Raw genomic sequence first — 25,350 nt, forward strand, 5'->3', positions numbered from 1 at the left:
GACAGTGTTAGAAGGAGGTCCTGTGGAATGTTCACTTCTGGCTTTCTGGGGATCTCGTCATCTCGCGTTCCTGGGACCTCATCGGCACAGTCCCTCATCTGCCTGAGTGCCACCCTTCAGACCTGGCCTCTCACATGGAAAGTGAGAGGGGGAGGGAAGGAGGGAGGGCTTGGATCTTCCACACCCTCCTCTTGCAAGAACTGTCTGGATGTATTTCAGGGCACAACCCATTGATTTAAGGACCTCCCACCAAAGTTCCACCACCTCCCAGTCTCTCTTTCTGGGGCCCAACTCCCAGTATAGGGACCCATGGACATTCAAAGCCCATCCAAGCCACGGCAGCATTCTTGGGCTGAACAGCTGTGGAACCTCACTTCCTCCAGGCAGCCCTCAGTGATTTCTCCTGTTTTCTGAATGCTCATGAAGTCCTCCTCTGTGAGTTTCCAGGGCCAGCTTTTGGCCTGCGCCTCTCACATGGCTCATTTTTGTCTGAGGCACTTGCGGAGGGGCAGGCTCTGCATGGATGGAATTATTTACAGTAAAAGACCCTTTGTTGTAAACTCCTTCAAAAATGCTACTACCCTGTCACTTCCAACACACTTATCCCATCTGTCTTGCCACTTTCTGAAGCAGTTCTGGAAGTCCTCTCTCCTCTGTGTCTTGAGTTGCACTAGCATGGTTGCTCGATGTCCCAGATCTATTCAGAATGTTCACCTTTCACGATCATTTTGCTTTGGGGAAGTCAGAATCCTCATGGTGCCAGATCTGGTGAATACGGTGGATGAGGACACACGGTAATGTATTTACAAGTCTGCCTTTCTGTTGGATGACCCCTGGCAGCAGTATTCCCTGTCCTTTTGATTGCACCTTGGAAAGACACTCAGAAAGGACAACTTCCAGAACTGCTTCAGAAAGAGTCAAGGACGATGGGATAAGTGTGTTCAGAGCATGGGGGAGCATTCTGAAGGGGATTCATGGCAATGTGTCTTTTTCTGTACTGGGTTTTTGTGACATTTAAACCTTCACCATATATTTTCATCACCCCGCGTATACTTCCTTACATGCACATGCCTGAGGGCTCCCCAGTCTTTGAGCCCCTCTAGGCTGCAGTCCGTTTCTCTAATCCTACCCTGCAGTCCTGTTTCCCAGCCCAGCTGATCCTACCTCCTTTGGAGAGTCCCTCCCCAGCCAGCTGAGGTCCACAGGAGACTGGCCAGGCCACAGTGAGGCAGGACGGGCTAGGGACAGCCCTGGAGCCCGCAGAAAAGCAAGGGCGGGGGAGGGAGGCAGCTAGGCCTGCAGGACCAGAGTCTGCGTCCCCGTGGACTCCCTGGCTCACTCCTGGGCACGTTAACACGTGGGACATGCTGCTCTGCAGTCTGCTGGGCCCCCTTCCCAACCCCGGAGGCTGCCTCTGGCCTTCCACGGCTGGTGAGGGCTCCTGGCTGGAAAATTCCATTTCGGGGGAGAACAGCTGTCTGGAACCACGAGGGTGGCAGAACATAGTTGAAATGGGACGGCCCTAGTGACACAACCCCAGCTGTCCCGAGGGCAGCTCCCGGTAGAGTTAGTGAGGCGGCCGGACCTGGGGTGGAGCAGCAACAAGGGGCCACCTTCACTCTGCATGCAGGAGACCCAGGTTTCCCCTGATCAGGCCAAGGGCGTCTGTGCCAACCCTCTGTAGTCACACGGCGGGGCAAGGGCCCAAGTACAGGTGACTGCTTTGCGTTAGATGTGTGAAGCAACTTCCTGAGGGGGAAGAGGCAGCAAAGGAGCCGGGGATTGCTGTCCCTTAAATGTGCAGCCTGTGTGAGATCAAGAGGCAGAGTGGGAGGGGATCCTGGGGTCCTCTGTGCAGCCTCCGCCTTGAGACCACTGTGACCTAGAGAGGCCAAGTAGTTTGTGCAAGACCACACAGCAAGCTAGTGACGGAGGAGTCCCGGATTCTGACCCCCTGCACCGCAGCATCTGTTAGCTGCTCCTGGAGGCTGGGGACTGACCTCAGTGACCTCTGTAGGCCTCCCCTGGAGCAGCCTGGTGGGTTTTGAGTGAACAGGTAGGGGAGGCCTTGCGGGGCTGGTGGCTCTGCCTATCTCACTCTGTCCTGGCCTGCTGGGTGCCTCAGACCACTAGCATCAACCTTGGAGCAGGAGACCTCTGAGACAGCTGCAGGGAGTTGGAGACTGAAGCCTGGAGCCAAAGAGGTGCAGGAGGAGGAAACAAGTACAGACCAAAGGGCCTTGAGCCTGGTGGAGGGGCTGGGGAATATGCTGTGTGCCCTCGGGCCAGTTACTTGCTGTGTTTCCCTGTCTGATCAGATCAGTGATCCTCAGCTGGGGATTCACATTCGCATCATCTTGGATGTTTTGGGTTATTTTGGTGAGTGCTGGGAATTTTGATTCAGTAGACCCAGGATAGACGTGGCCATGGGCTTTTTTTTTTAAGTTCTCCAGCTGACTCTGCAGAGGCCAGGTCTGAAGGGTGGCACTCAGGCAGACGGGGGACTGTGCTGATGAGGTCCCAGGAACGCGAGATGAAGAGATCCCCAGAAAGCCAGAAGTAAACATTCCATGGCGCCTCCTTCTAACACTGTCTGGTGTTCAATCCCAGATTCCTAGAGTCTGCGATCAACAAGTGTCATTATTCAGGGAAGCCAGGCTTCCCACACGGGACGATGGTGACACTTCGTGTCTCCAATGATGTGCTTTCATGAGTTAGGTTCCACTGTCAGGTTCCACTGTCAGTCCACATGCAGAGGATGTGATTCTGAGCCTTCTGTGGGGTGCTGTGTCCCTGTGTGCTGGGTGCATTGCTTGCTGAAATGAAGATTCTCTCTTCTATGACTGGGACACATTGTTATTCCGAATTCTAGAGATTCCAAGAATCTCAGCTCTTGTGGTGCTAACATTTTGTAAAGTTCTAAATTCAGCAACTCTGCGAGCTGTCATTCCCTCTGGGCAGTTGGCTGCCAGGGCCCAGAGCCTGGCCTTTGTCTCCCCAGGACCAGGTGGTGACTGTGTGGGCTTGGAGCCGTGCCCTGCCCTCGCAGCCTGCTGGGCCTCTCTGAGGGAGTGTGGGGTGCAGACAGTGGAGACCCCTCAGAGCTCCTGTCTTGTTCCAGCTCCAGCTCCAGTGCGAGAGACCTGAGGGACAGTGCCACAGGAAGGGCAACAAGTAGAGCTGGTGCCCAAGCCCTGGCCCTGTCTCCCACACGGTCCTTCTCAGGCTTGGCTTTCTGCACAGAATCATCGGCCTTCTATAGGACCGAGAAGACCTTCGGGTCCCTTTGAGGCCACAGGGACCAGGCCTGTGATTCAGGATGGCACATTTACAAGGACCTCACCAGGCCCAGCCCACACAGTCTTCTGTTTCACTCCCAGGGCTATGCCCACGGGGACAAGCCGAGTATGGTGGCGCACGCCTGTAGTCCCAGCACTCAGGAGGATCATTGTGTGTTCGAGACCAGCCTGGGCTATAAAGGGAGCTCAAGGCTAGCCCGAACTACATAGCAAGACCCTGTCTCAAAAAGACAAAGAAAAAATAGAAAAAGAACAGAGACCAAAGATAGGTCAGCTGGGCAGACAGGGATGACCTTCAGAATGTCCCTGCACCTCTGGGCCTGACTCTGCTGCAGGCCACTGGGTGGTAACTCACAGTGTTGCTCTGAGCAATAAAGGAGGTCCCATCTGGGCAAACCTGGCACAGTAAGAGGGGACGCAGCAGACCACCCCCACCCTGCCAAGTTACTATGCGGAGCGCATCTTGCTGAAGGGGACTAGGTGGACGCACAGTGACTTGGAGAGTGAAATTCCGCCTGTCAGGACTTTCCTGGGTTTTCAAGGGTTGGTGGTGGGGCAAAGGAGGAAGAGTCTAAAGGCCTTGGTCAGCTGAGATTTTGGGAACATATAATGGTGATGATGATGGTGGGGATGATGGTGGTGATGCTGGTGATGGTGAACATAGGGTGGTAGTGGTTATGATGGTGAAGGTGGTAATGACAGCGCCTCTCTCCTGAATTTCAACCACGAGCCAAGCACTTTGCACTCACGAGCGTAATTCCTCTAACTTTCCACGTGGTAGATCCTGCCCTCCGCACTGGAACCTGGAAATTAAGGCACAGGGAGATCCAAAAGCATCCCCAAGCTCTTTCTGCCAGTAAGTGGCAGAGGCAGGGTTTGAACCCAGGCCTACAGGGTCATAGTCCTGTTTCAGAGAGCAGAGGCAGGCCTGCACAGTGTGGATGGTCACCTCCCCACAGGGCCTCAAATAGCCCATACCAGGGAACCAGGACATTTTTCAGAAAACATGGAGTGGTCCCGTTTTCCTCCAGCAGTATGATTCTCCCAATTTTCCGTGTAGCTCTTTCTGTCATTTTTAGAAATCCATAGCTGCCTGTGGCTGATCGGGGCTGGTAGAGAGGCACAGAGCAGGAGGCTCTGCATAGCCGCACATACTCATGGACCACACATGCCCACGTCTATCTGGCGCATGCAGACGGTCATCCTGATATGGGCTGTGGCCAGGCTGCACCTCCCTATGGTCCTGGAGTGAGTTTAAGGAGCCGCTGATCTGCTATTAGCCACTTACTTCCTGTCAGCTGTTTTGCCTGGCGCTGGCTGGTCACCCTAGTAGTGATGGCGAACCTTTCAGAGCTTCCAGCGATACAAACAGCTCACTGCAGCACGTGTGCCATAGGTTCGCCACCACAGCCCTAAGGTGTGCGTGGGGGACACACACTTGCATGTCACAACTCACCTATTTGCGCCTTGGCCAGGCTTCAGCCTGTGTGTGCACAGCAGGTGCCTTTGCCTCAGGGCTTCCGCACCCTCTTTCCATACGTGGGGTTCTGACCTGGATGCTTGGAGCCAGGCAAGTGGGAGGGACAGTCAGGGCCCAGGAAAGAGCCCAGAGGGTAACCTGCAGGGGCTGGGGACAGCAAACTTGCTGGGGACTTGCCTTGGGTCTCTGCCCGGGTTCTCGCCCTAGGAAGGAACACCAGTTTCTGAGATGTGGCCGGTGGCGGGCAGAGGTACCCTCCCTGTGCATGGCACTGCGGCCCCGAGTTCAGAGGCCTGCTCGGAGCTGGGGTGGTCCTGGGGCCTGAGCTCTGTCCCGCCACCACTCGGGCTCTGTGATCCTGGAGACCACATTGCCTGCCCTGGCCTCAGCCTCCCTTTCTGTGGAGTGGAGGCCCAGTGGGGGTGAAGCGAAGCCTCTTGGGTGGGGGCATGCTGTGCGGCTGGACAGAGCCTGGCTGTCCTTCCCGGGGCTCTGGTTGCACCCTCTCCCCGCTGAGCTTCCTTCTGCGGTGGCCTCAGCATCTTTCCCACCCGGTTCTCCTGGGCTCAGAGCACTCCTTGGGGGCCTGGCGGGCAGTGTGGACAGTGGGGAGGCCCTGAGCCTACCTGGGGGCCTTCTGTGCATGGCCTGGCTGTTTCTAGCCAGGGCAGAGTCCTCAGAAGCCTGTCCCATCCTTCGCTACCGCCTGCCCCCTAGGGACGGCCAGGCCTCCTCCCATCCGTCGCTGCGGTGCCCAGCATGACTGTCATCCTCCCTGACCCCTGCCCAGCCCCGCCCTGCCCTCACCCCCTGGCCCACCAGAGCCAGGACTCTCTTGGCAAGAGGGCCGTGCAGCCCACCCCCAGAATGGCTGGGCCTCACACACTCTCAAAGCCATCCGAGGCTTGTCACCGCCTGCTGTCCATCTCTGTGTCCCTCACTTTCCTCCCTCTGCAGCCCCCCAGGTCACACCCCCATCACCTCTCTCTGCCACGTGACAGCCGCCCTGCACTGGTGTCCCCACTCCCATTCTCCAGATGCAGCCGGAGATCTCGAAATACCAGGCAGACCTCGCCTCCCACACCCTTCCCGCTCCCCCGGCTCCCCGTCATCCCCGGGCTGAAATCCAGGTGCCTCAGCCTTCAACACCCCCGTGCTTCCTGCCACTGGCCCTTTGTACCTGCGGCTGCTCTATCTGCACGGAGCGCTCACCACTGTGGCTTCGCCTGGCTCTTCCTGCTCCCCTGTGACCTCCTCCCTAGCTCCCAGAACAGAGCTCTGCTCTTCCTGACCTCATGCCTCAGCATATAAGTCAGTGCTTAGGTGCGTTACTTCTATTCAGTCACGTGTCAAGTGTTTATTGAGCACCTGCTGTGTGTATAGCACTTGCCTGACTGCAGGGGACCTTCCATAATGACTGAGAAGGACAAAAAGAAAGAATGCAGATTATAGTCTGATGGGGTGACTGACAGTTAAGAAATAGACCCACATGGCATGGATCATGTTCAAATAGGATGTCACAGCCAGACTGCAGACAGAGAACAGGGAGAAACGCTGTGGTGATTTAGAGGAAGAGGGAATGGCACATGCAAAGGCCCTGAGGTCAGGCAAGGCAAGGAGGAGCTTTTCCGACAGCTCTGGCTCAGCGGGAGCCCAAGCTAGCTGGGAAGGGCTGAGGTGCAGGGTTGAGAATGCCCCCCCATGTCCCTTCTCCCACCTCCTCCCCCAGCTGGGCAGCTCTTCTCTGTGGAAGACAGTTGGGTGCTTGTCTTGAGAGCCCCCCTTCCCTGGCCACTCTGAACGCTTGCAGTGGGGACAGGAAGTGTCAGCCCTCGCCTCCCAGCTGCCCGGGTGGGATGCCACTGAGCCAGGCTGGCATGCTCAGGGACAGACAGAGGCCCCATTGAGCCTGCTCCCCGGACTGTCAGGGACAATAGCCACACTGAGGACCAGGGACATCAGCCGGCATGTGTGCCCAGGAAGTGGCAGGCCGCTGCCAGCCCCCTCCCCTTGCTCCCGACCCTTCCTGCCTGTCTCCTCTGGCTTCTTATCCCCGGCTGGGGGCAACGTCCCAGGGACCACTCTGTGCGTCTCCTCTTCCAGACCCTCAACACTTCCATCTAAGATGCACAGTGCGGGGCTGCGGGGCTTCAGAGCTGCCGGGAGGGCTTCCTGGAAGAAGAGGGCCGGCTCTAAAGTACGGCTGTGGCCAGGGATGTGCTTTGTAGGTGCCCATGTGGCCTCAGCCCAACAGGAGGGAGCGTGAGTAACAGGCCCAGAGGAGGAAGGGACGGCGCCCGGGTCCCCACAGGGCCGTGCGGCATCTGCTTCTCCAGCCCGGGTGCCGCCTCCTGGTGGGCGTTTGTTCTGGAAGGATCTTGAGGATTGCGGGCCCAGAGGTAACAACACAGATCACACGCCTGCCATCCTAACGCTGTGCCACGGCACGGCCAACGGCACCACAGCGACCCGCCTTGCTCACCAAGTCGGGAGGCATCTGCGGAGTCCTTAACGGGACCAGGCACCTAAGAGAAGGGGCCACCTGTCCTGCTCTGCCCGTCCCCAGGAAACTGGTCCCCAGGCAGCGAGGGGACCTGGCCCAGCCTCCAAGCACATGCAGGGTGTGAGAGGGTGGGAGCTGAGCTGTCCAGCTTCCTACCCTGGGAACAGTCCAGATTGCGCGGGACAGACCCCGTTAGCCCTGCCGAGCACCCCATTCCTTCACAGCCCTCTCAGCTGCTTGACTGAGGCCTTGCTCTGTGCTCTCTCCCACTGGCTCTAAGATTATGGCACTGGGTGACCCTGTCTCGTTAGCTGCCCTGCTCTAGGCCCAGGTGCGAGTGTGGTGGATGAGGGCGTGGAGGGAGGGCGTGTGACAGGCAAGATACGTGTACATGGGGCTCTCCGTGGCTGTTCTTGTAAAAGTCGGTGTGGGCAGACACATGTCAGACACAGCCAGGCCGGGTGGGGAAGGGCCCGAGCTCCTTGCAGGAAACTGAGGCCCAGGAGCTAAGCCATAAAGCAGAGGGCTAAGCCAGGGTCCCTTGGCTTCTGCCCAGGCTTCTGGGCACCCACCTGGCCAGCAGCCCCTGTGTCTACAGCTAGGAGCGGACTTTTCCCAGCCGCTGGGAGCCGTGCGTGCCTTTGCCAAGGCACACACCCATGAGGAGCTGGTGGCAGGCGGGGCTCGCAGGCCTGAGTGCATTTGCTTCCCTGCGCCTCCAGGTTCTCTCTGTGATCACTGTCCTCTCTGATGGCTTCCGGATGCCAAGGACTCACAGATCTGGGCTCTGCTGGCCCTCTCCAACCCCTGCCCGCCCAGCACCCCCAGCAGGCCTGCTGCTAGGAGATGGACCATACACCCCATCCCGGGGTAGCACCCTCCCAGTCTGCAGCCAGTGGGCTGAGGAGCCCTGGGCTCCATTCCCTACTTCCTGTGTGGCTTAAGCCATTCACTTGCCTCCTGTGAGCCTCAGTGTCCTGGGCTGTCGAATGGGCACATGGGGATGCTGTGGAGGACAGAGAGTATCTGACCAGCATTCCCATGGCTGTGGTGTGGTGTGGGGTGCTGGTTCCCAGAGTGGGTCCCCAGCCCTGCAGAGCAGTCTCCTCCAGGGGTTCATTAGAGATTTGGATTCTGCGTTCAGAGAGCAGAAGCCAGAAGCAGCCTGCTCTGTGGAGTCCAAGCTGGGGCGCTGGGTCAGAAAGACAGCACTTCGTGAATGTGCCCCGCCGCAGCCTGGGTGTGCAAAGGCAAGTGTGAAATAACCAGCCAGCCCATCGATGCCCCTTAGAGGGGCACACTCCCCCCTCCCTCAGGGCACCCACGGGGTTACTCTTAGGTGGGGTTCCACAGACAAGGGCGGGGAGCAGGGTGCTGCACATCCGGCAGAGCCACCAGCAAAGGCCTGGGCTGGCCGCAGGCACCCCTAACTCCTGCTCTGCAGGGTACCAGTTGCCACAGGTGACCTAGCACCAGCCTCAGAGAGCTCGTGCCCCAGAGAGGGAAAGTGATGCCGGCCAGATGGACCAGGATTCAAGGCCGGCTCATACTTGCTTTGTGACCTTGCACAGGTGACTTGACCCCTCTGGGCCTCCGTTTCCTTGTCCGGAAACAGGGTCACAGTGAAGCCAGCTCCAAGCCTGGGTACAGGGCGGCCAGCCTGGGTGTGGGGTGGACGCTGCTCTGTGCGCATGTTGTCAGAAGTGGGGAGCTTGTTTCTCTCTCACCTCCCGCCGACTAGAAGAGGAGATTGAGGCCAGAGCGGAGGTGATTTATGTTGGGCCTGCAGCCTCTGCCAGGCAGCCGCAGGAGCCCCAACCCCAGGCTCCTGCCAGAGTGGCCCAAACTGCTGACTTGAGCGTTTCGCCGGCCAGGGCCGACCAGATCTGTATTTTGGCACTTGGCCGCCCTGTGCACCCTTCCCCCATCGCTATTTTGAGCCGAGCTCCCCATCTGTCCCCTCCTCCCGCGGCCCTGGCCCTCACACCCAAAGCCTCACTGCAGGCCAAGGCCTTTCCACCTCTACCCTCCGCCTTCCCCGCCAGGACCAGCACAGGTCCTCCGTGGGGCAGGCAGCGCTGGGCTCCAGCCAGGCCTCTCTAGGGTGGGGGAGGCATTGTGCAGAGCTGGGGCCCAGGGCCTACAGATAAGGTGCTGCCAGCCAGAGTGGTCATCGCTGCCCAGGAGGTGTGTTCTGGGGACGGAGAGACCCCAGCCCCAGGCCTGTCGCCTCCTTCCTTTTTTTTTTTTTTTTTTTTTTTGGCTTTTTGAGACAGGGTCTCACTATGCAGTTCAGGCTGGCCTTCAGCTCACTTTGTAGCTCAGACTGGTCTTGAACTCGCCATGATCCTCCTGCCTCAGCCTCCCGAATGCTGGGATTACAGGCGTGCGCCACCACGCCCGGCGCGTCACCTCCTTCCTGTCCCTCCTTTCTGTTAGCCTCATACCTGCCTACCCTGTCTTCTGAGCCCCAGCCTAGGCCTGGGCCCTGCGTAAAACAGAACTGATCAAGGGTCCCACATGGCCGGCCACGCAGAGGCTGATGGGAAATAACATGGCAGTTTGTGTAGCTCTTTAAATTCAGCTGAGATCATTCGGTATGGCTTCTGGAGGCCAGATTAGGGCAGGGCAGGACGCACAGCCAGATGAGCCGTGCCAACCACACCATCCCCTTGGGAGTTTGGGGGCTCGGTCTTCTTTGGAGAGGAGGCAGAAAGGTCTCAGCTAGTGGTCCAGCCTGGGACTCGGAGGGCAGAGGGAGGGCCTCTGGAAGGGTCCCCTTGAGCTGGCCCTTGAGGGACGCAGGGACATTCATTGTTGGAAAAGAGTTAGGGGCAGGGACCCACAAAAGCAAAGGCGTGGGGGTGACCTGCCGCTTGCAGGAAGTGACTTTGGTTTTATTTGAGTGAGAGCTTTATAGAAGAGTTGAGTGACAGCTAAGGGTAGAGGGTTGGCTGGAGTCACATGGGGAGGGGGCTCCAGGGCATGTGCTTTGTCTCAGTCCTGCAGGGATGGGACCCCAGGCTGAAAGCAGCCTTTTGAGTGCTTGGCGGGGGAGGGGGGCCCTGCCTGGCTGAACTGGGTACAGTCAGGAGAAGGCGCTTGCCCGGCCCATAGTCACGCAGCAGGGATGCTGCGGACACCAGCTCACTCAGGACAACAGCAAGTCCCAGGCGGGCAGGCGGCAGCATGCGGATGTGACAGCCACTCCTGGGCAGTCACCAGAGGTCTGGAGCGGGGCTCCGCAGTCACGTGAGGGGAGGGAAGCCCTTGTCTTTTGCAAGGCCTGTGATTCGGATGTTTTCCACCCCTTTGCACTGGCCCCTCTTCCCCTCCTGTCCTCAGCCCGATGGTGCGGTTGGCTGGGGGAGAAAAGCCAGAAGCAGGAAACAGATAACCCAGGGAGGGGCCGCACATGTGATTAAAAGTCTTCCCTTTCCAAAAATCTCTGCCTGAGATTGCTTCAGACACGGCGGCGGGCGGGGTGGGGTTTACAGCGAGAGGTTTGGTCTCGTGATGGACGCAGGGCCTGGAGCCCTGTGTGTGGGGCCGGAGGTCCCGCGTCACCAGATCCTGGAGGGGCTTTGTGGTCCCGGTAAGCGCCATTCCCTTCCACACTGGCTTCCTCTTCCCCTTGGGGGTGGCTCCCCATCATCTGCTTGTCACTCCCTGTCTTATTCCCGCTTGGCTCTGTGTACCCCGCCCCGCCCCTCCCCGGGCCCTCCCCCCGCCCTCCCCCTTTTCTCTCTCTATCTCGCCCCTTCACTCCCCTCCACCCCCACCCGCCGTGCCCCCTCCCCAGGGTTTTCCTGAGGCCTTTTCCTGTCACTGTGAAAGCACCCATTGTTCCCTGCTCTTGGACAAACCCTAGTGTTGTGGAATCAGGATGGCATTTTCGCAGTGGCTTCGCTGGGAACAGGGTGGGAGGGTGCCCAGGAGGCTGGGCTGCAGCGGGAACCCCGACAGGGGCAGGGCCTTGTGAGGAGGGAGGACGCTGCCGCAGACAAGAAGGCCTTGAGGCCCGGAGGAAGCCCAGGGTGACCTCTCACGGCAGCGTCCTTCCTCCCTCCCGGCATCCTGCAGGCCACTCGGCCCAACCCACCTGTCCCTCTGCCCCGCGGCTTCCGCTGCCTCCGTGCAGCCTGCAGCTGTCTCAGCCTCCACATGCCCAGCCTGCGTGTGTACTATGTGGACTCTCGAGTTTTGGGTCTTTGGAGGGTCCCCAAGGCTATGCCTTGGAGCACAGGCGGGAAAGAAAGCCTTTGGTCCGGGCCCTCAGCAAGCTTGGCTTTGGATCTGGCTTACTGCTACCTAATCCTGTGATGTCTGGCATCCCACAGCCCCAGTTCCAAGCCTGTTTCCTCAGCTGTCATGGGGGTGAAGAGCTGATTTTGAGGGCCTGTTGCATGGATTAGAGGTCATCTCACATGTTGTGATTGGCTGGTGCCCGTCACCTAGGAGGCCCGGTGGGCTCCACCTGAGCGCGTAGGTCCCCAGGGCTTGTGGTGTGGATGTTGTGACAGTCAGGGCTGCGGCTGAGGAAAGGGTCCTAGGACTGAACTTTCAGAGGCCCCAGACTGTGAGCTGCATGGAGGCAGGGCTTTCCTCATGTGCCTTATTTATTTCCACATTCCTGGTATTTTCTACCAGGTCTGGCTCAGAGTGGATACACAGTAAATATGAGCAGACTGCATGAATACTGAGTGTTGGCCGGGGTCAGAGGTCAGAGGTCAGAGGTGGGGCCATATCCTTGGGCGCCTGACTGTTTCTGCACATCTTTGACCTATCTCTGCACCATGGAGAGCCTCCCTTGCAGTAGGTGGTGGGGTGCAGGCCTGGTCCCACGGCGCGGGGCCCAGTGCAGCTGCTCGGCCTCCAGTACTCTGTCAGGCTGAGGGGCTGTGGGTGGCAGGTTAGGAAGTGGCTATGTGTTCATTGTCTTCCCCCTGCCCTCTTGGCTCCAGCCAGCACCTGGCCGTGGGAGGCGGGGCCACTAGCACTGTGTGGGGAGGGGAGCATGAGTGAGGCTTCCAGAAGCTCGCCCAAGGCCAGTCCCACCTGGCATTCTGGGAGCAGGGAAACGGAGGCCCAGAGAGGGGAAGATACCCCCAGCAGGCCAGGACCCGACGCAGTAGCAGCCCCTTGCTTTCTCGCTGTCCTGGGTCAGCAGTTCTCTGTGGGATCCCGTAGAGCACATGGAATTCTCAAAAGGGCTGCCAGTTGGATTGGTTTGGGTCTGGACTCCCTCGCCTGGCAGTGTGGAGTCCAGCAAGCTATGTAAGTGCGGCAGGCCTCAGCGCTCTCATCTGAGGCTGGGTCTAAACACTCTTTGCACATAAGGTGACTGGAAGGGCACAGAGGGGCTCCGGCTAGACCCTCACAGTCGGTGATACTATTCCTCTACCCCGGGGCCCGGCGGAGTGCAGGCCCATCCTCCAGGCAGGCGGAGGTGGGGAGGCCAGGTCTCACGGAGGCCGCAGCTGAGGCCAGGCAGCATTCAGGGCCACAGCTGGGACCATGCAAAGAGCAGGAGCCATGCACACTGGGGAAGAAACCAGCACGGAGCCATGCCATGCAGAGAGTCCTGCCACTGTGGGCCCAAGCCACCAAGGGCCACAATTGTCATTTCTGTGTAAAAGGGACTTCAGGTCTAAAGGGAGCAGGTGAGGATCAAGCTTCGCCCTAGGGTGACTCAGTCCGGAGGGGTTTCACACAGCAGGGGCAGGGACCATTCAGCTGGGTCAGCAGAAGGGGTGAATCCCTTGGGGGCCTTTAACACAGAGGGGGCCGCTGGGGTGGAGGGTGGGGAGTGGCGTGCCCTTGGAGTCTGGGAGCACGGTGGCTTGACAGACGTCCACGTGGTCCAAACATCCAACAGCCAGAAGCCAGCCTGTGCCCGTGCCCAGCCCGTGTCCACAGCTGCAGGCTGAGGCAGGCCAGGATAGATCCAGACTCCTCTTCCGTGGGGCTCTCACCTTGGGAAAGCACCGGGCGCCCCCTGGTGGGCAGGAGGGGCTGCAGGCCAGGAACCTTGCATCTTCCGGCTGTTTCCTGGTGCATTTTTCCTTCTCGCGGTGGGAGAGGGGCAGGGGTCCAGCGCGTTCCTGCTTTCTCTCCAAGCATTTTCCCAAACCCCTAACAAAACAGTCATCGCCACTGCTTTAATGGCGTTCCTGTCACCCATCCAGCGGGCGGAGCGCGAGTTAGGAAGGCTTTGTGCACTCTGGAATGCGGAACCGTGCCAGCTCTTCATTCACTGTCCTGCGTGCTGTGTGAGCTGGGACAGCACTTTGGTGCCCGTCTCTGACAGTCACCTAGAAATGGATGTGCATGGGGGGAGGAGGAGACATTTGTTAACGTTTGAAGGTCTGCGGCCGAGTCACCCTGCAGAAACAAGGAAGTGTGTCTGGCCAGACCCTGCCCCCGCCGTGCCTGACGGAGCCCCTCTGCACACCTGCCTCTCTGGTCTTCGGCAGCTCCAAGGTCAGGAGGACTTAGAGCTGGAAGCGCCACCAGAGGTACCAGGCCTAACTGCCTTACCCAGGCAAAGGTCCCCCAGCACACTCACCGATTGTTGTTTATCTAGGCTCTACTTGCATGCCCCCAGTGATGGGGAACTCACCCCCTCTCAGCCACCCTCAAGAGAACTCATGAGCTGATGAGAAGGAAACACAGAAGTATCCAGACAGCGTCAGCATCCTCTGCCTCCTCCCAAGCTGCCTGCTGGCTCCTCCCCGTCCCCACCCAACTGCTGGCTTTTCAGTTCCTTGGCTCGGTCTCTCTTCCCACCCCCACCAGCCGCAGCCTCCCACTTCTCAGGCTGCCCTCCTGCAGCGACTGTGGCCCTGACTGAGAGGTCAGAGGACCCTGCCTCCGCCTCCCTCCCCCACCCCAGCTCCTCTCTGACCTACTGTGTGTCTTGAGTCGCCGCCCTCGCCTCCCTGGTCCCTAGAGGGCCTGTCCGTGCCACGAAAGGTGATTTATGGTCCAGCTCCCAGCAGTGGGCTTCCCCAGGGGGTACAAGGCCGGGCCTGGGTCAAGCCAGCCTACTGGGGCCTGGCGTCCCGCCCAGCCGGGCGGGTGGTGGCCCCCAGAGCTGTCTGCAGTGAGTGTTTTGTGCTGGAGTTTATGAAAAGAGGCCGTGGCTTTCTGGGAGGAGGCCTGCGGGGCGGCCGAGATGCCTTTGTTCTGTGGAAATGCCCTCTCTCTGTGGCCCTGCCCTCGTGGGGGAGCATAAACAACGCCAGCCGACCACAGAGCCTTCTGGGAAGTGGCTTCTCGCGGCCGAACACTGTTGTTGGCCAGCTGTCCTCCTGGTCCCCTCTGTCCACACCCTCCTTAGCCTGCCCGGCAGGCCCCATACCCTCTGACTTTGGGGTAGACAGGGCGGAAGGCCCTCGCGGTCTCTGCTGTGGTTCTGGCAGCTGGGGGACCTCCCTTCCCTCGCACAGCTCCTGGCTTCGTGGATGGGACACACTTGGAGGTGGCAGATGGCCGTGGCAGTAAGGGTGGCCTTGGAGAGACGCCTGCTGAGCCTTTCCCACCCCGTGTACATGGATGTTCTTCAGCAAGTCCCACCCTCACTGGGCCTCAGTTTTACCAGCTGCTGAATGGACTGATGATTTCCTTGCCCCATAGCGTTCTGGGAAGCATTGAATGGGCACCTGGCTGTCAGGGAGCCCTGGGGTAAAGCCCGGCACATGGGTGGTGCTACACAAACACAAACACCCACTTTCTCCTCTTGTCTCCAAGCTTCCGCAGCCTCGCTTCACCTTTCCTGGTCCTTCCTGGAGAATCTAGAGGATGAGGAAGCCTCACGCTGCACCTGTTCTGGCTTGCTACACCCTGTCCTCTGACCCAGGGCCAGAGATCCTGCCTTACCCCCTTCTGGGACCTTCCTCTTCCAGTTGGTGCCCATAGGTCATGGCCCTGGCTTCCCCGTTAGCTCCAGGGCCTTCATCCCTCTCCTGTGTGGCGTGGTCTCTGAGCAGAGGCCTTGCGGGGCGGGCAGCCCCATATCCTCCCGACAGCCTGGGAGGCAGCCCCTGGTCATCCCCCAGCCCCCGGCTGGAGAAACCGTGGTGCAGAGACATCGGGCAACCTGCTGAGTCCCCCTACATGGTCACGGGCAGAATCAGTTTGTGACATGGGCCTCTGGATCTGAGCCTGGTTTTGTGTGACGGTGTCAGTGTGGGGCTGCCCAGGGCCTGGCCGGGCAGCTGTGGGAATGGCCACCCTGGACATCTGGCCCCACGGGAGGACCCTGTCTCTGGCTCACCCTCCTTCCATCTTCCCGCTTCTCCCTCGCTGTACCCCCATCGCCCGCTTCCCTCGGTGTGTTTCTTCCCCGCTGGTTTCTGCACAGAGGCTCCCTGTTCACTGGGGTCTGCGTCTAACCCTGCCTGGTTCCCACGCTTTGCACTGATGAGGTTTATGGGATGACTCGGCCACTCTGATACCCTGAACCCTGCCCTTTGCCCCAGCTGTGTGAGGCCGGGAGCCAGGTCCTGAAGACTGTGGAACCAGACCCTGGAGCAGCCTGCTGGGGACAGACCCCAGATGCCCCCTGCCGTGGAGGTGTGTCAGACCCCACTGCGGCCACAGCACCCACCTGCTCCCTCGTCGCCTTCCACCGGGTAGATGGAGGCTGGACACCCTGAGAAGGGACCCTGTGCTGCAGAAGGGTGACAGCGGGGAGGCTGCCAGGAGCCAGATGCCAGGTCCCAGGGGAGCTGGCACAGCACAAGGCTCAGGAGACGCTCCCAAGGACACACAGGTTGACCCTCTGCCACACTGACTAGGCCAGGCCCTGCTGTGTCCTGAGAGTCCCTTGCTGTCACTGTCATGAGCCTCTCAGGCCTGCGGGGAGGGGGACAGAACCTTCTCGCCACTTTCCTGCCGGATGTTCAGCAAGGATCCCAAGATGCCAGGCAGCGCTGCTCCCTTCCAAGCCTGGAACTACACCCTTGGCACCTTTACCCTTGCTTAGCATCTTCCAGCAATTCTAGCAAGCTGTCACCAAGTGGCGGGGAGAGAGAGAGGGAGAGGGAGAGAAGGGAAAGCTTGATGAGTAGAAGAAGAAATTAAATTTTATATGCCACTATTATCCAATGTAAGGAAACAATTATAATGGTACGAATATTTCTGTGTCACCTTCTTTTACAAAAGTGTTTATTTTCAAGTTTAGTTTTGGTTTTTTGAGACAGTGTCTCACTGTGGAGTTCAGGATGAGCTTGAATTCACTGTGTAGCCCAAGCTGGCCTCGAACTCACAGTGATGGCCCGGAGTACTGGGATGACAAATGTGCGCCCCTACCGGTGTCATCTTGTGTACCACCACTGTCCTCGGTGTGTCACATGTGCCAGCTCATCCTCAGAGCCATCTTACGTGGTGGTGATGTCCATTCTCCTTGCTCGGTAACTTGCCCAAGATAGCAGAGGTAGGATTTGGACCCAAAATCTGCACTCTTTTCTTCTGCCAGTGGTTGGGATCGAACCCAGAACCCTACATGTGCTAGGCAGATGTTCTACCATCGAGCTCCACCCTGGCCCTGCAGAACCTCTGCTCTTGCCACCATATACTGCTCTGTGAGTAGGCAGTTACTCCGGGAAGCTGCTCTAGAAAGATCATCTCACCCAGGGCTTCTCGGATCTAACTGCCTGAGAGTTCCCTGGGGCCTGCGTCAGATGCAGATTCTGACGCTGCGAGGGGTCTAAGGTAAGCTTTTGCAGCAAGCTGCCAGGCGTCACTGCCGGCCTGGGTTCACACTGAATCACCATAGCACAGAGCCTGTTTCTATGTGATGCCTCCTCCTTTCAATATTAAAGTAGCTAATCTAACTCTTCACAACACTTCAGTGTGTACACAAATGCTCACAGCCACTTCCTTCATAATTGCCAAAAATTAGGAACCACCCACATGTCCAGCATCGGAGGGATGGAGAGATAAAACATGCCCCAGCCCATGCAATGGAATGTTATTTGACATCAAAACAGGATGAAGACCAGGCATGGTGGCACACATCTGATATCCCAATACTCAGGAGGCTGAGGCAAGAGGACTGCCATGAGTTTGAAGCCAGCCTGAGCTACATAGTGAGTTCAAGACAGCCTGGCATATATAGTGAGACCGTGACCCCAACACCCCTCCTTCCAGAATGAAATGCGGTCCTGACACACACTCCAGCATGAATGAATTTTGAAAATATTACATTAGAAAGAAGAAAATATTACATTACAAAAGAAGCTAGACACAAGGGAACACGTACTATGTTTCCACTCATGAAGTTTCTAAAATAGGTAAATCTGTAGAGACAGAAAACAGATTAGTGGTTGGCAAGGGCCGGGTGGTGTGAGAATGTGAGGGTACAGTGGGATAAAACTGTTAATGGGCACAGGTCTACTTTGTGGCAGTCCTCAAATTGGGTTGGGGTGACGTGTGTACAACTCTGTATTGCCCACTCTAAATGGGTGAGATATTGTATATGTGGATTGTTTCTCAGTAAAGCTGTTTTTAAAACACTGTGCAGAATAGCACCAGCTTCTGTAATATAGAAAGTGCAGTCACAAATCAGCAAGAAAAAAAATCAAGCCCTCATCAAGAAAAAAAGAAAATTACAGAGAAGATGAAGAAACAGCTCACAAAGTAAACACAAGTACCTCTTGAATACATGGGGAAAATTCCCTCTCCCTCATGATAGAAGACATACAAGTCAAAGCTACTCTGAGATTTTCTACCTTTTAGGTTGGTGATACCACAGTCTTCCCTTTATTTAAGGAGATCCATTCCAGGCCCCTCAGTAGATGCCTGAACCCATAGACATGACTGGAGGCTGTAATTTAATGCCTCTCTGTCTTAACTAATTACTTTCTGCAGTTATTTTTATTGAAAATTGCATAATTTCTGCAATTTGAATTGCAACAGCAAAACTAACATGCATTTTATCCATTTATTTATATTTGGTTTTTTGAGACAGTCTCACTATGTAGCCCTGGTGGGCCTCAAACTCGCAGCAATCCTCCTGCCTCAGCCTCCCAAGTGCTAGGGCTTCTTGAGCTCAGGACTGCCACACTAAGGGGCAGCAGCCTCAATAGCATAGATGCCTTGGGCAAAGGGTGACTCCCATCCCACCCTTGGAGACTTCATCATGTACTCAGAACTGTTGTGCAATTCAAAACTTATGCATTGTTTATTTGTAGAATTTTCTGTGTGACATTCTCGGACCACAGTTGACCAAAGATAACTGAAACACACCGAGGCAAACAAAATTGTGGGGAGCAAAAGTGCAGAAAAGGGGGTTACCCTGATGATAGTTCTGCTGGGAAGATTGGAGACAATGACGTTGGCGTGCGTGCTGGATGTAGCCGTGATCGTTAATAGTGCGCATGCCCACCGAGGCAGCAGCTTCTCGGCTACAAATGTATCCAGCGAGTATACTCACACACGTGCACCATGAGAGGTACTAAGCCAACCAGAGTGGCCTTGTTTGTAACAACCAAAGAAAGAAAAAAAGCAACCTACGCTTTCTGAAATGCTGCCTGGCAAAGGCGCCCCGAACTTGCTTGTGTTCTAATACTGTACAGCTGTCACACAGAGCACGGTCACACTGCGTGTGCTCAATGGGGGGGCGCAGGGGACACGAAGGTACATTCCGACGCAAAGAACTGCAAGCGGGGGAGCCAGATGTGCAGTCTGATTGCATCTGCAGGAGGGAAAGAGTGCGGCCGCATATGCACTGTTTAGTGCGAATGCAGAGCCCGCCTTTGAGGTGCAAGAAGAGAAGTTAGGGGCTCTGCAAGTGGGGAGCTGGGGCTGGGAGGAGACTCGTGTCCACCACACACCAGTGTCTGTGCCTGGGCTGTCACTGCGTGCAGGTCCCGGTGACCACCAGCTGCCTCTTATGACACCTACACATTGGGTACTTCCGTCCCTAAAGATGTCCCCTCCTCTACCTCCTTGTGGCGGGGGAGGGGGATTTGAGATTCCCGGGGTGCCTTGCAGGTGACCTTGGCACTCTCTAGGTTGGGTCAAAAGGTGCCTGCACGCAGAAGTACCCCATGGGGACATCATGCTGGCCTCCTGGACCCCAGCCCACCGTGTCTGCTTCCCGTCCTCTAGGCACGCCCCAAAGGCGAGGGTCTGACGCCGTACCAGGGCAAAAAGCGCTGCTTCGGCGAGTACAAGTGTCCCAAGTGCAAGAGAAAATGGATGAGCGGGAACTCCTGGGCCAACATGGGGCAGGAGTGCATCAAGTGCCACATCAATGTGTACCCGCACAAGCAGGTGAGCCAGGGGCCGGGTGGGGCGGGGCCACGTTGGGTGGGAGGCGTCACGTTGGGCGGGAGGGGTCACGTTGGGTGGGAGGGGTCACGTGGGTGGGAGGGGCAACGTTGGGGGCGGGGCAGGACGGCAGTGACAGGCCAGTCTCTGCAGAGACTGTCCCTTACCGGCCTAGTTTTACTCCTTTATACAATTGAAATGAGTTGAGCTCTCACCGAGTTGTCTCATCTGAAATGGGATGGGTTGGGAGAACCCATTTCCCGAGGACAGGAAAGAGGCAAAGGGCACTGGCACCAAGATCCCGGGAACAGAGACCCCAGGCGTATTTTAAAACGAAGGAAGAGGTGGCCGTGGTGAGGCCCACAGGGGCTTGGGGCCGCTGGTTGCTGTTCGCGGGGCGGCGTGTGGGATTCTGGGCAGCGCTGAGCAGAGACATTTCACCCCGGGAAAACCTGCGCTGGCCGACTGCGAAGCGGAAACCTCCCAGCGGGCGCGCTCTTTGCCCTGACCTAAGCAGTCGTTAGCTGGACCTGTCACAGTGGGGACGGCCATCCTACGAAGGAACAGGACAGTGGCCAGCGCTGGGCAAGGGCACTCGTGGGAGCTGGAAAGCGAGGGGGCTCCGGGCTTCGCTTGGGGACAGTTACCCTGGTCATGTGTCTCTGCGTTCACGTGGGCGTCCCCAAGTGGGAGGCGAGTGGCGCTTCTATTTGGAGATAGCTGAGCCAGGCGTCCCGCCCCGAGGCCAGGCAGGCTGCAGTGTGTGTCCCGGCCCGCCCACCTGTACTCACCCTCCAAGACTTTATCCCTGTCGCCCTCCCTGACACCCCACGGGGTTGGGCCTATTTGTTTCTCCGTTTCTCAGAGGAAGAAAGTGAGGCACGGGGTTTGAGTGGTTCCCCCAAGGTCAGCAGAGGCGCTGGCATTTGTGAAGAGGGACCAGGTTTGCGCCGCTGGGTAATGAGGTCCGGAAGGGCAGGGGGCAGGGCGGGGCGCAGGGAGGGCAGGCCGGGCCGGGAGCTGGAGTGGCTGGATGTCTGCAGGGCTCAGACTCGTCCTGGCCGCTGCCTGAGTCTGCACCACAGGTCTGGGGTTCAGCGTGTGTGGCTCTCGCCCTCTCAGTGACCTGGGCAGAGAGGCAGGGCCCACTCAGGAGCCAAGGCCAGCAGGACTGGGCTCCCCACAGTGGCCCTAGCATCCAGTGTCCCTCCATCTTGCCAGGCCTGCACTGCCCCAGGGCTGCCCCTGACCACCGTGGCCCCGCTTTCATCCGCAGGAACAGAGCCTCGGAGAGCCCAGTCTTGAAGCATCTTTCAAGAGAGTGGCTCTCCTGGTCCCTCTCTCAAGTGTCCAGCTGCTATTTGTTGAGCACCTACTGTGTGCTTGGGGGATACGGAGGTGGGAAGGGTAATGGGTCATGAGCAGGTCACGCAGCCAGCTCTGTCACCCCCAGCCTTCAGATCCCCGTGCGTGCGGAGAGGGGCTTGTTGGTTTCTCCAGCGCTGACCTGGGCCACAGCACCCCCTGGGAGCCCTGCACTTCCCCACGGTCTGCCTCTGCCACATCTGTTTCCTGTCAGGCTCCAGCTGTGGCTGCCCCCTGCTGGCCCCGCCCCCTCAAGAAAACACTGCTGGGCCTGGGCTCCCTGCAGCGGGTGGGGGTGGCCCTGGCTGATCAGTCCCAGCTGCTGGTGTTTTCCCTCCGAAGAGGGGTCTTCCTGACCACTCCCCCCCACCCCCACCCCCCGACTCCTCACAGGCAGCAGGCTGAGCAGGGCTGAGCGGCCAGGCCGGGGCCCACACAGAGACCCCGGGACGCAGAGGTCACAGCCACGGAGGAAAAGACTCAGCTGACCGAGGCCCGGAGGGCGGGGGCTGGTGAAGATAGTGCCAGAGTTTTTCCATTTCTGCAGGGCCTTGGGTTTGTAAGCCACCCAGCCTGCCCCAGCCCTGCACAATGCTGCCAATAATACAGGGTGTTAATGCCAGCCTGCACTCAGAGTCTGTCCCGGTGCCAGGTACCTTTCTAATCACTTTACAGATGTGTGTGTGTGTGTGGTTGCCTCCACACTGAGCTACATCCCCAGCTCTTCTTTTTTTTTTTTGAGAAAGAGTTTCCCTAAGTCAGCAAGTTGCCCAGTTTGGCTTGAACTTGCCATCCTCCTGCCTCAGCTTCCCAGGGTGCTGAGATCAAACACATGCACCACCATGCCCGGCCAGTTTGCAGCCTTCTATGCTTTCCACAAGGACCCGACCAGGTCCCCCGGGCGGCCAGGTGAGGGAGGGGCCCTGGCCGCCAAACTGTGGGCAGTGGTGGGAGGCAGCCAGAAGCCAGCACGGGGTGGTTGGGAGGGAACCTTCAGAGCTGCCCTGGTCAGGTGTCCTATGGGCGCCGAGCAGAGAGCCCCAGGGTCTGTGTGGCTGGGGTATCCAGAAAGACAGTGCAGGGACCCAGAGTCCAGCTCAAGGTGGAGAAGCCCTTACAGTGTGGACAGTGAGCTGGGCCATGCTTGGCCAGCAGAGCTCCCCGGGCTGGGGGTGTGGAGGGATGAGGTGTAGGTCCCATTGTAGTCCCCACTGGGAGTCGTGGGACAGCAGGGACCCTCACCTCCTGAGGCCCTCTCCCCTGGGTTCAACTCTGAGGGACCCTGTACCAGCCAGTGCTGGTCCCATTAATAATAAGCATGAGTGACACTCAGAGCTCCGGTGTGAGCTGCTCTTTCTAGTGGTTATCGCCGCTGAGGGGTTGTATCCGGAGAAAAATGTCAGCATAGTAGGAACTGAACCCAGAGCCTCCACACTGACCTACAGTCCCACGACTTGGTTTTTTTTTTTTTTTTTTTTTTTTTTTTGAGACAGGGTCTTGCTATGCAGTTCAGGCTGACCTTGAGCTCACTTTGTAGCCCAGGCTGGCCTCAAACTCGCAATGATCCTCTTGCCTCAGCCTCCCTAGTGCTGGGACCAAGGCTTTTCTTTTTCTTTCAAAGAGAAAAAAAATTTCAAAACAAGATAATAGGGTAACAATGGTTAACATATCATCTATTGTTATCTTTAAATCAGTTACTCAGAATACAAGATATAGGTATTTAATTGGCCAAACAATATTGGCACAAACCTTTCTTTTCAGTGAACTAAGAAATTAGTAGTATAGCTATCTGAACTATCATAAATACCTATATCTATATCTATATCTACACCTATTTTTTTGGCTTTTCCTTTCCTTTTCTTCTTTCCCCATACCAGTTTCTCTTTCCTTTTGAACAGTGGTCTTCCCATTTTACAATATCTATTCTACATTTTGGATCTTATTTACTCTTACTTCTCACACTAGGGAGACAATATGGTGTTTGCGCGTGTGTGTCTAGTTTATTTCACTTATGAGTATGGTCTCAAATTGCATCCATTTACCTATAAAAGTCTCCACTTTATCCTTCTTTATGGCTGAGTAGTACTCCATTGTATAAAAAGACCACATCTTTTTTATCCATTCCTTGGTTGATGGGCATTTGGGTTGTTTCAAGATCTAGCTATTGCAAATTGTGCTGCTATAAACATGGGTGCACATATATTGCCTTGGTATGGTTATTTAAATTCTTCTGGGAAGATACCCAGCATGGGAATAGCTGGGTCAAATGGAACCTCCAATCCTAGTTATTTGAGGAATCTCCACACTGATTTCCATAGTGGTTGCACCAGTCTATGCTCCCACCAACAGTAGAAAATGGTTCCTTTTTTCTCACAGCCCCTCTAGCATTTGTTATTTGTTGATTTCTTGCTGATAGCCATTCTTTGCCCAGTGAGATGGACTCTCATGTTGTTTTAATTTGCATCTCTTGAATGACCAGTGATGTTGAACATTTTTTCATATATTTATTTGCTGTTTGTATTTCTTCCTCTGAGAAGTATGTATTCATCTCAGATGCCTCTTTATGGATTGGGTCTTTAAATTTGGGAGGTCTGATATTTTGAGTTCTTTATATATTCTCCATAGTAATTCTTGTCTGAGGAACAGCTGGCAAACATTATTTCCCACATTGTGGGTTGTCTCTTCACTCTGTTCATGGTTTCTCTTGCTGTGCAAAAGCTTTTTAATAAGATGAGATGCACTGTTGATTCTTTGTGATAGTTCCTGTGCTATTGGGGTTTTATTCATAAAGTCTTTGCCTACACCAATATCTTCAAGAGTTTTACCTATTCTGTCTTTGAGCAGATTTAATATTTCTGTTTTAATATTTAGATCTTTGATTCACTTCAAATTTACTTTAGTGCATGGTGAAAGATATGGGTTTAATTTTAGTCTTGGGCAGGTGCAGAGCCAGTTTTTCCAGCACCATTTATTAAAGAGGCTATCTTTCTTGCAGTGAGTGTGTTTGGTACTTTTGTCAAAGAGAAAGTAGCTGAGGATGTCTGGAGTTGTTTCTGCATCTTCTAATCAGTTCCATTGATCTTCAGGTCTGTATTTATGCCCGTACCATGCTGTTTTTATCACAGTAGCTTTATAGTATAATTTCATGTCAGGGATTGTAACGCCCCCTGCCTTGCCCTTGTTGTACAGAATTGCCTTTGCTATTCTAGATCTCTTCTGGCTCCAAATGAATTTTAGGAATGTTTTCTCTAATTCTGTGAGATATGCTGTTGGAATTTTGATCAAGATTGCATTAAATCTGTATAACAATTTGGAAGTATGGCCATTTTCACTGTATTGGTTCTTCTACCCAAGAGCAAGGGATATCTTTCCATCTTCTAATATACTCTTCAATGTCCTTTTTCAGAGTACTGTAGTTTTCAATGTACAGGTCTTTTACATCCTTCGTTAGATAGATTCCTAGGTATTTCATTTTTTGGATGCTATTCTGCAAAAAGTGCTGTTCCCCTAATTTCTCTCAGTGAGTTTGTTATTCCTGTACAGGAAGGCTATTGATTTTTGACTTTGACTTTGTATCCAGCTACACTACTGAATTCGCTTATTAAATCTAGCCATTTTTTAGTGGAGTTTTGGGGGTCTTCTGCGTAGAGTATCATGTCATCTGCAAATAATGATAATTTAACTTCTTCCTTTCTTATCATTATTTCTTTTATTTCTTTCTCTTGTGTAATTGCTCTGGCTAAAGTTTCAAGGACTATGTTGAATAAGAGTGGTGACAGTGGACATCCTTGTCTTGTTCTTGATTTTAGAGTGAAAGCTTTCAGTTTTTGTAGTATGATGTTGGCTGTAGGTTTGTCATAGATGGCTTTTATCAGATTGAAATAAAGACTATCTATTCCAATTTTCTGTAGGGTTTTTTTATCATGAAGGGCTGCTGGACTTTGTCAAAAGCTTTTTCTGCATCTATTGAGATGATCGTTATGATTTTTGTCCTTGGCTCTGGTAATACGGTGTATTATATTTATTGATTTATGTATGTCGAACCATCCCTGCATCCCAGATGAATCCCACTTGGTCATGGTGTATAATCTTCTTGATGGTTTGCTGCATTCTGTTTGCCAGTACCTTATTGAGGATTTTTGCATCTATGTTCATTAGGAAGACTGGCCTGTAGTTCTCTTTCTTAGTTGGGTCTTTCTCTGGTATTGGTATCAGGGTAATGCCTGCTTCCAGGAATGAATTCGGGAGTATGGCTTCTTTTTCAATTTCATTAAAGAGTTTGAGTAGTAGTGGTGGTAGGTCTTCTGTAAATTTCTTGTAGAATTCTGCAGTAACTCCATCAGGGCCTGGGCTTTTCTTTGTTAGTAGGTTTTTAATTATATCTTTGATTTCATTGATTGATATTGGTTGATTTAGGATTTCCT

General features: G+C 55.5%; 1 protein-coding gene and 1 long non-coding RNA gene across 2 annotated transcripts in view; one reads left to right on the plus strand and one right to left on the minus strand.

Annotated features, from left to right (window-relative positions):
• Zcchc24 (zinc finger, CCHC domain containing 24) overlaps positions 1-25,350 on the plus strand; it is a 52,986-nt gene that overhangs the window by 21,784 nt on the left and 5,852 nt on the right. Inside the window, exon 3 of the mRNA XM_005389887.2 lies at positions 19,400-19,564. Coding sequence (XP_005389944.1) covers positions 19,400-19,564 — 165 coding nt within the window. The remainder of the gene's footprint in view (positions 1-19,399; positions 19,565-25,350) is intronic.
• On the minus strand, positions 12,858-19,386 carry LOC106149132. Its single transcript, XR_001235095.1, has 2 exons — positions 13,851-19,386; positions 12,858-13,596 (listed from the first exon to the last, which is right to left on the minus strand). It is a non-coding gene; the product is annotated as an uncharacterized LOC106149132 (long non-coding RNA).

Source organism: Chinchilla lanigera, unplaced genomic scaffold (assembly GCF_000276665.1).
Source record: "Chinchilla lanigera isolate Chin_1 unplaced genomic scaffold, ChiLan1.0 scaffold00036, whole genome shotgun sequence".
In the NCBI taxonomy this organism is placed as follows: domain Eukaryota; kingdom Metazoa; phylum Chordata; class Mammalia; order Rodentia; family Chinchillidae; genus Chinchilla; species Chinchilla lanigera.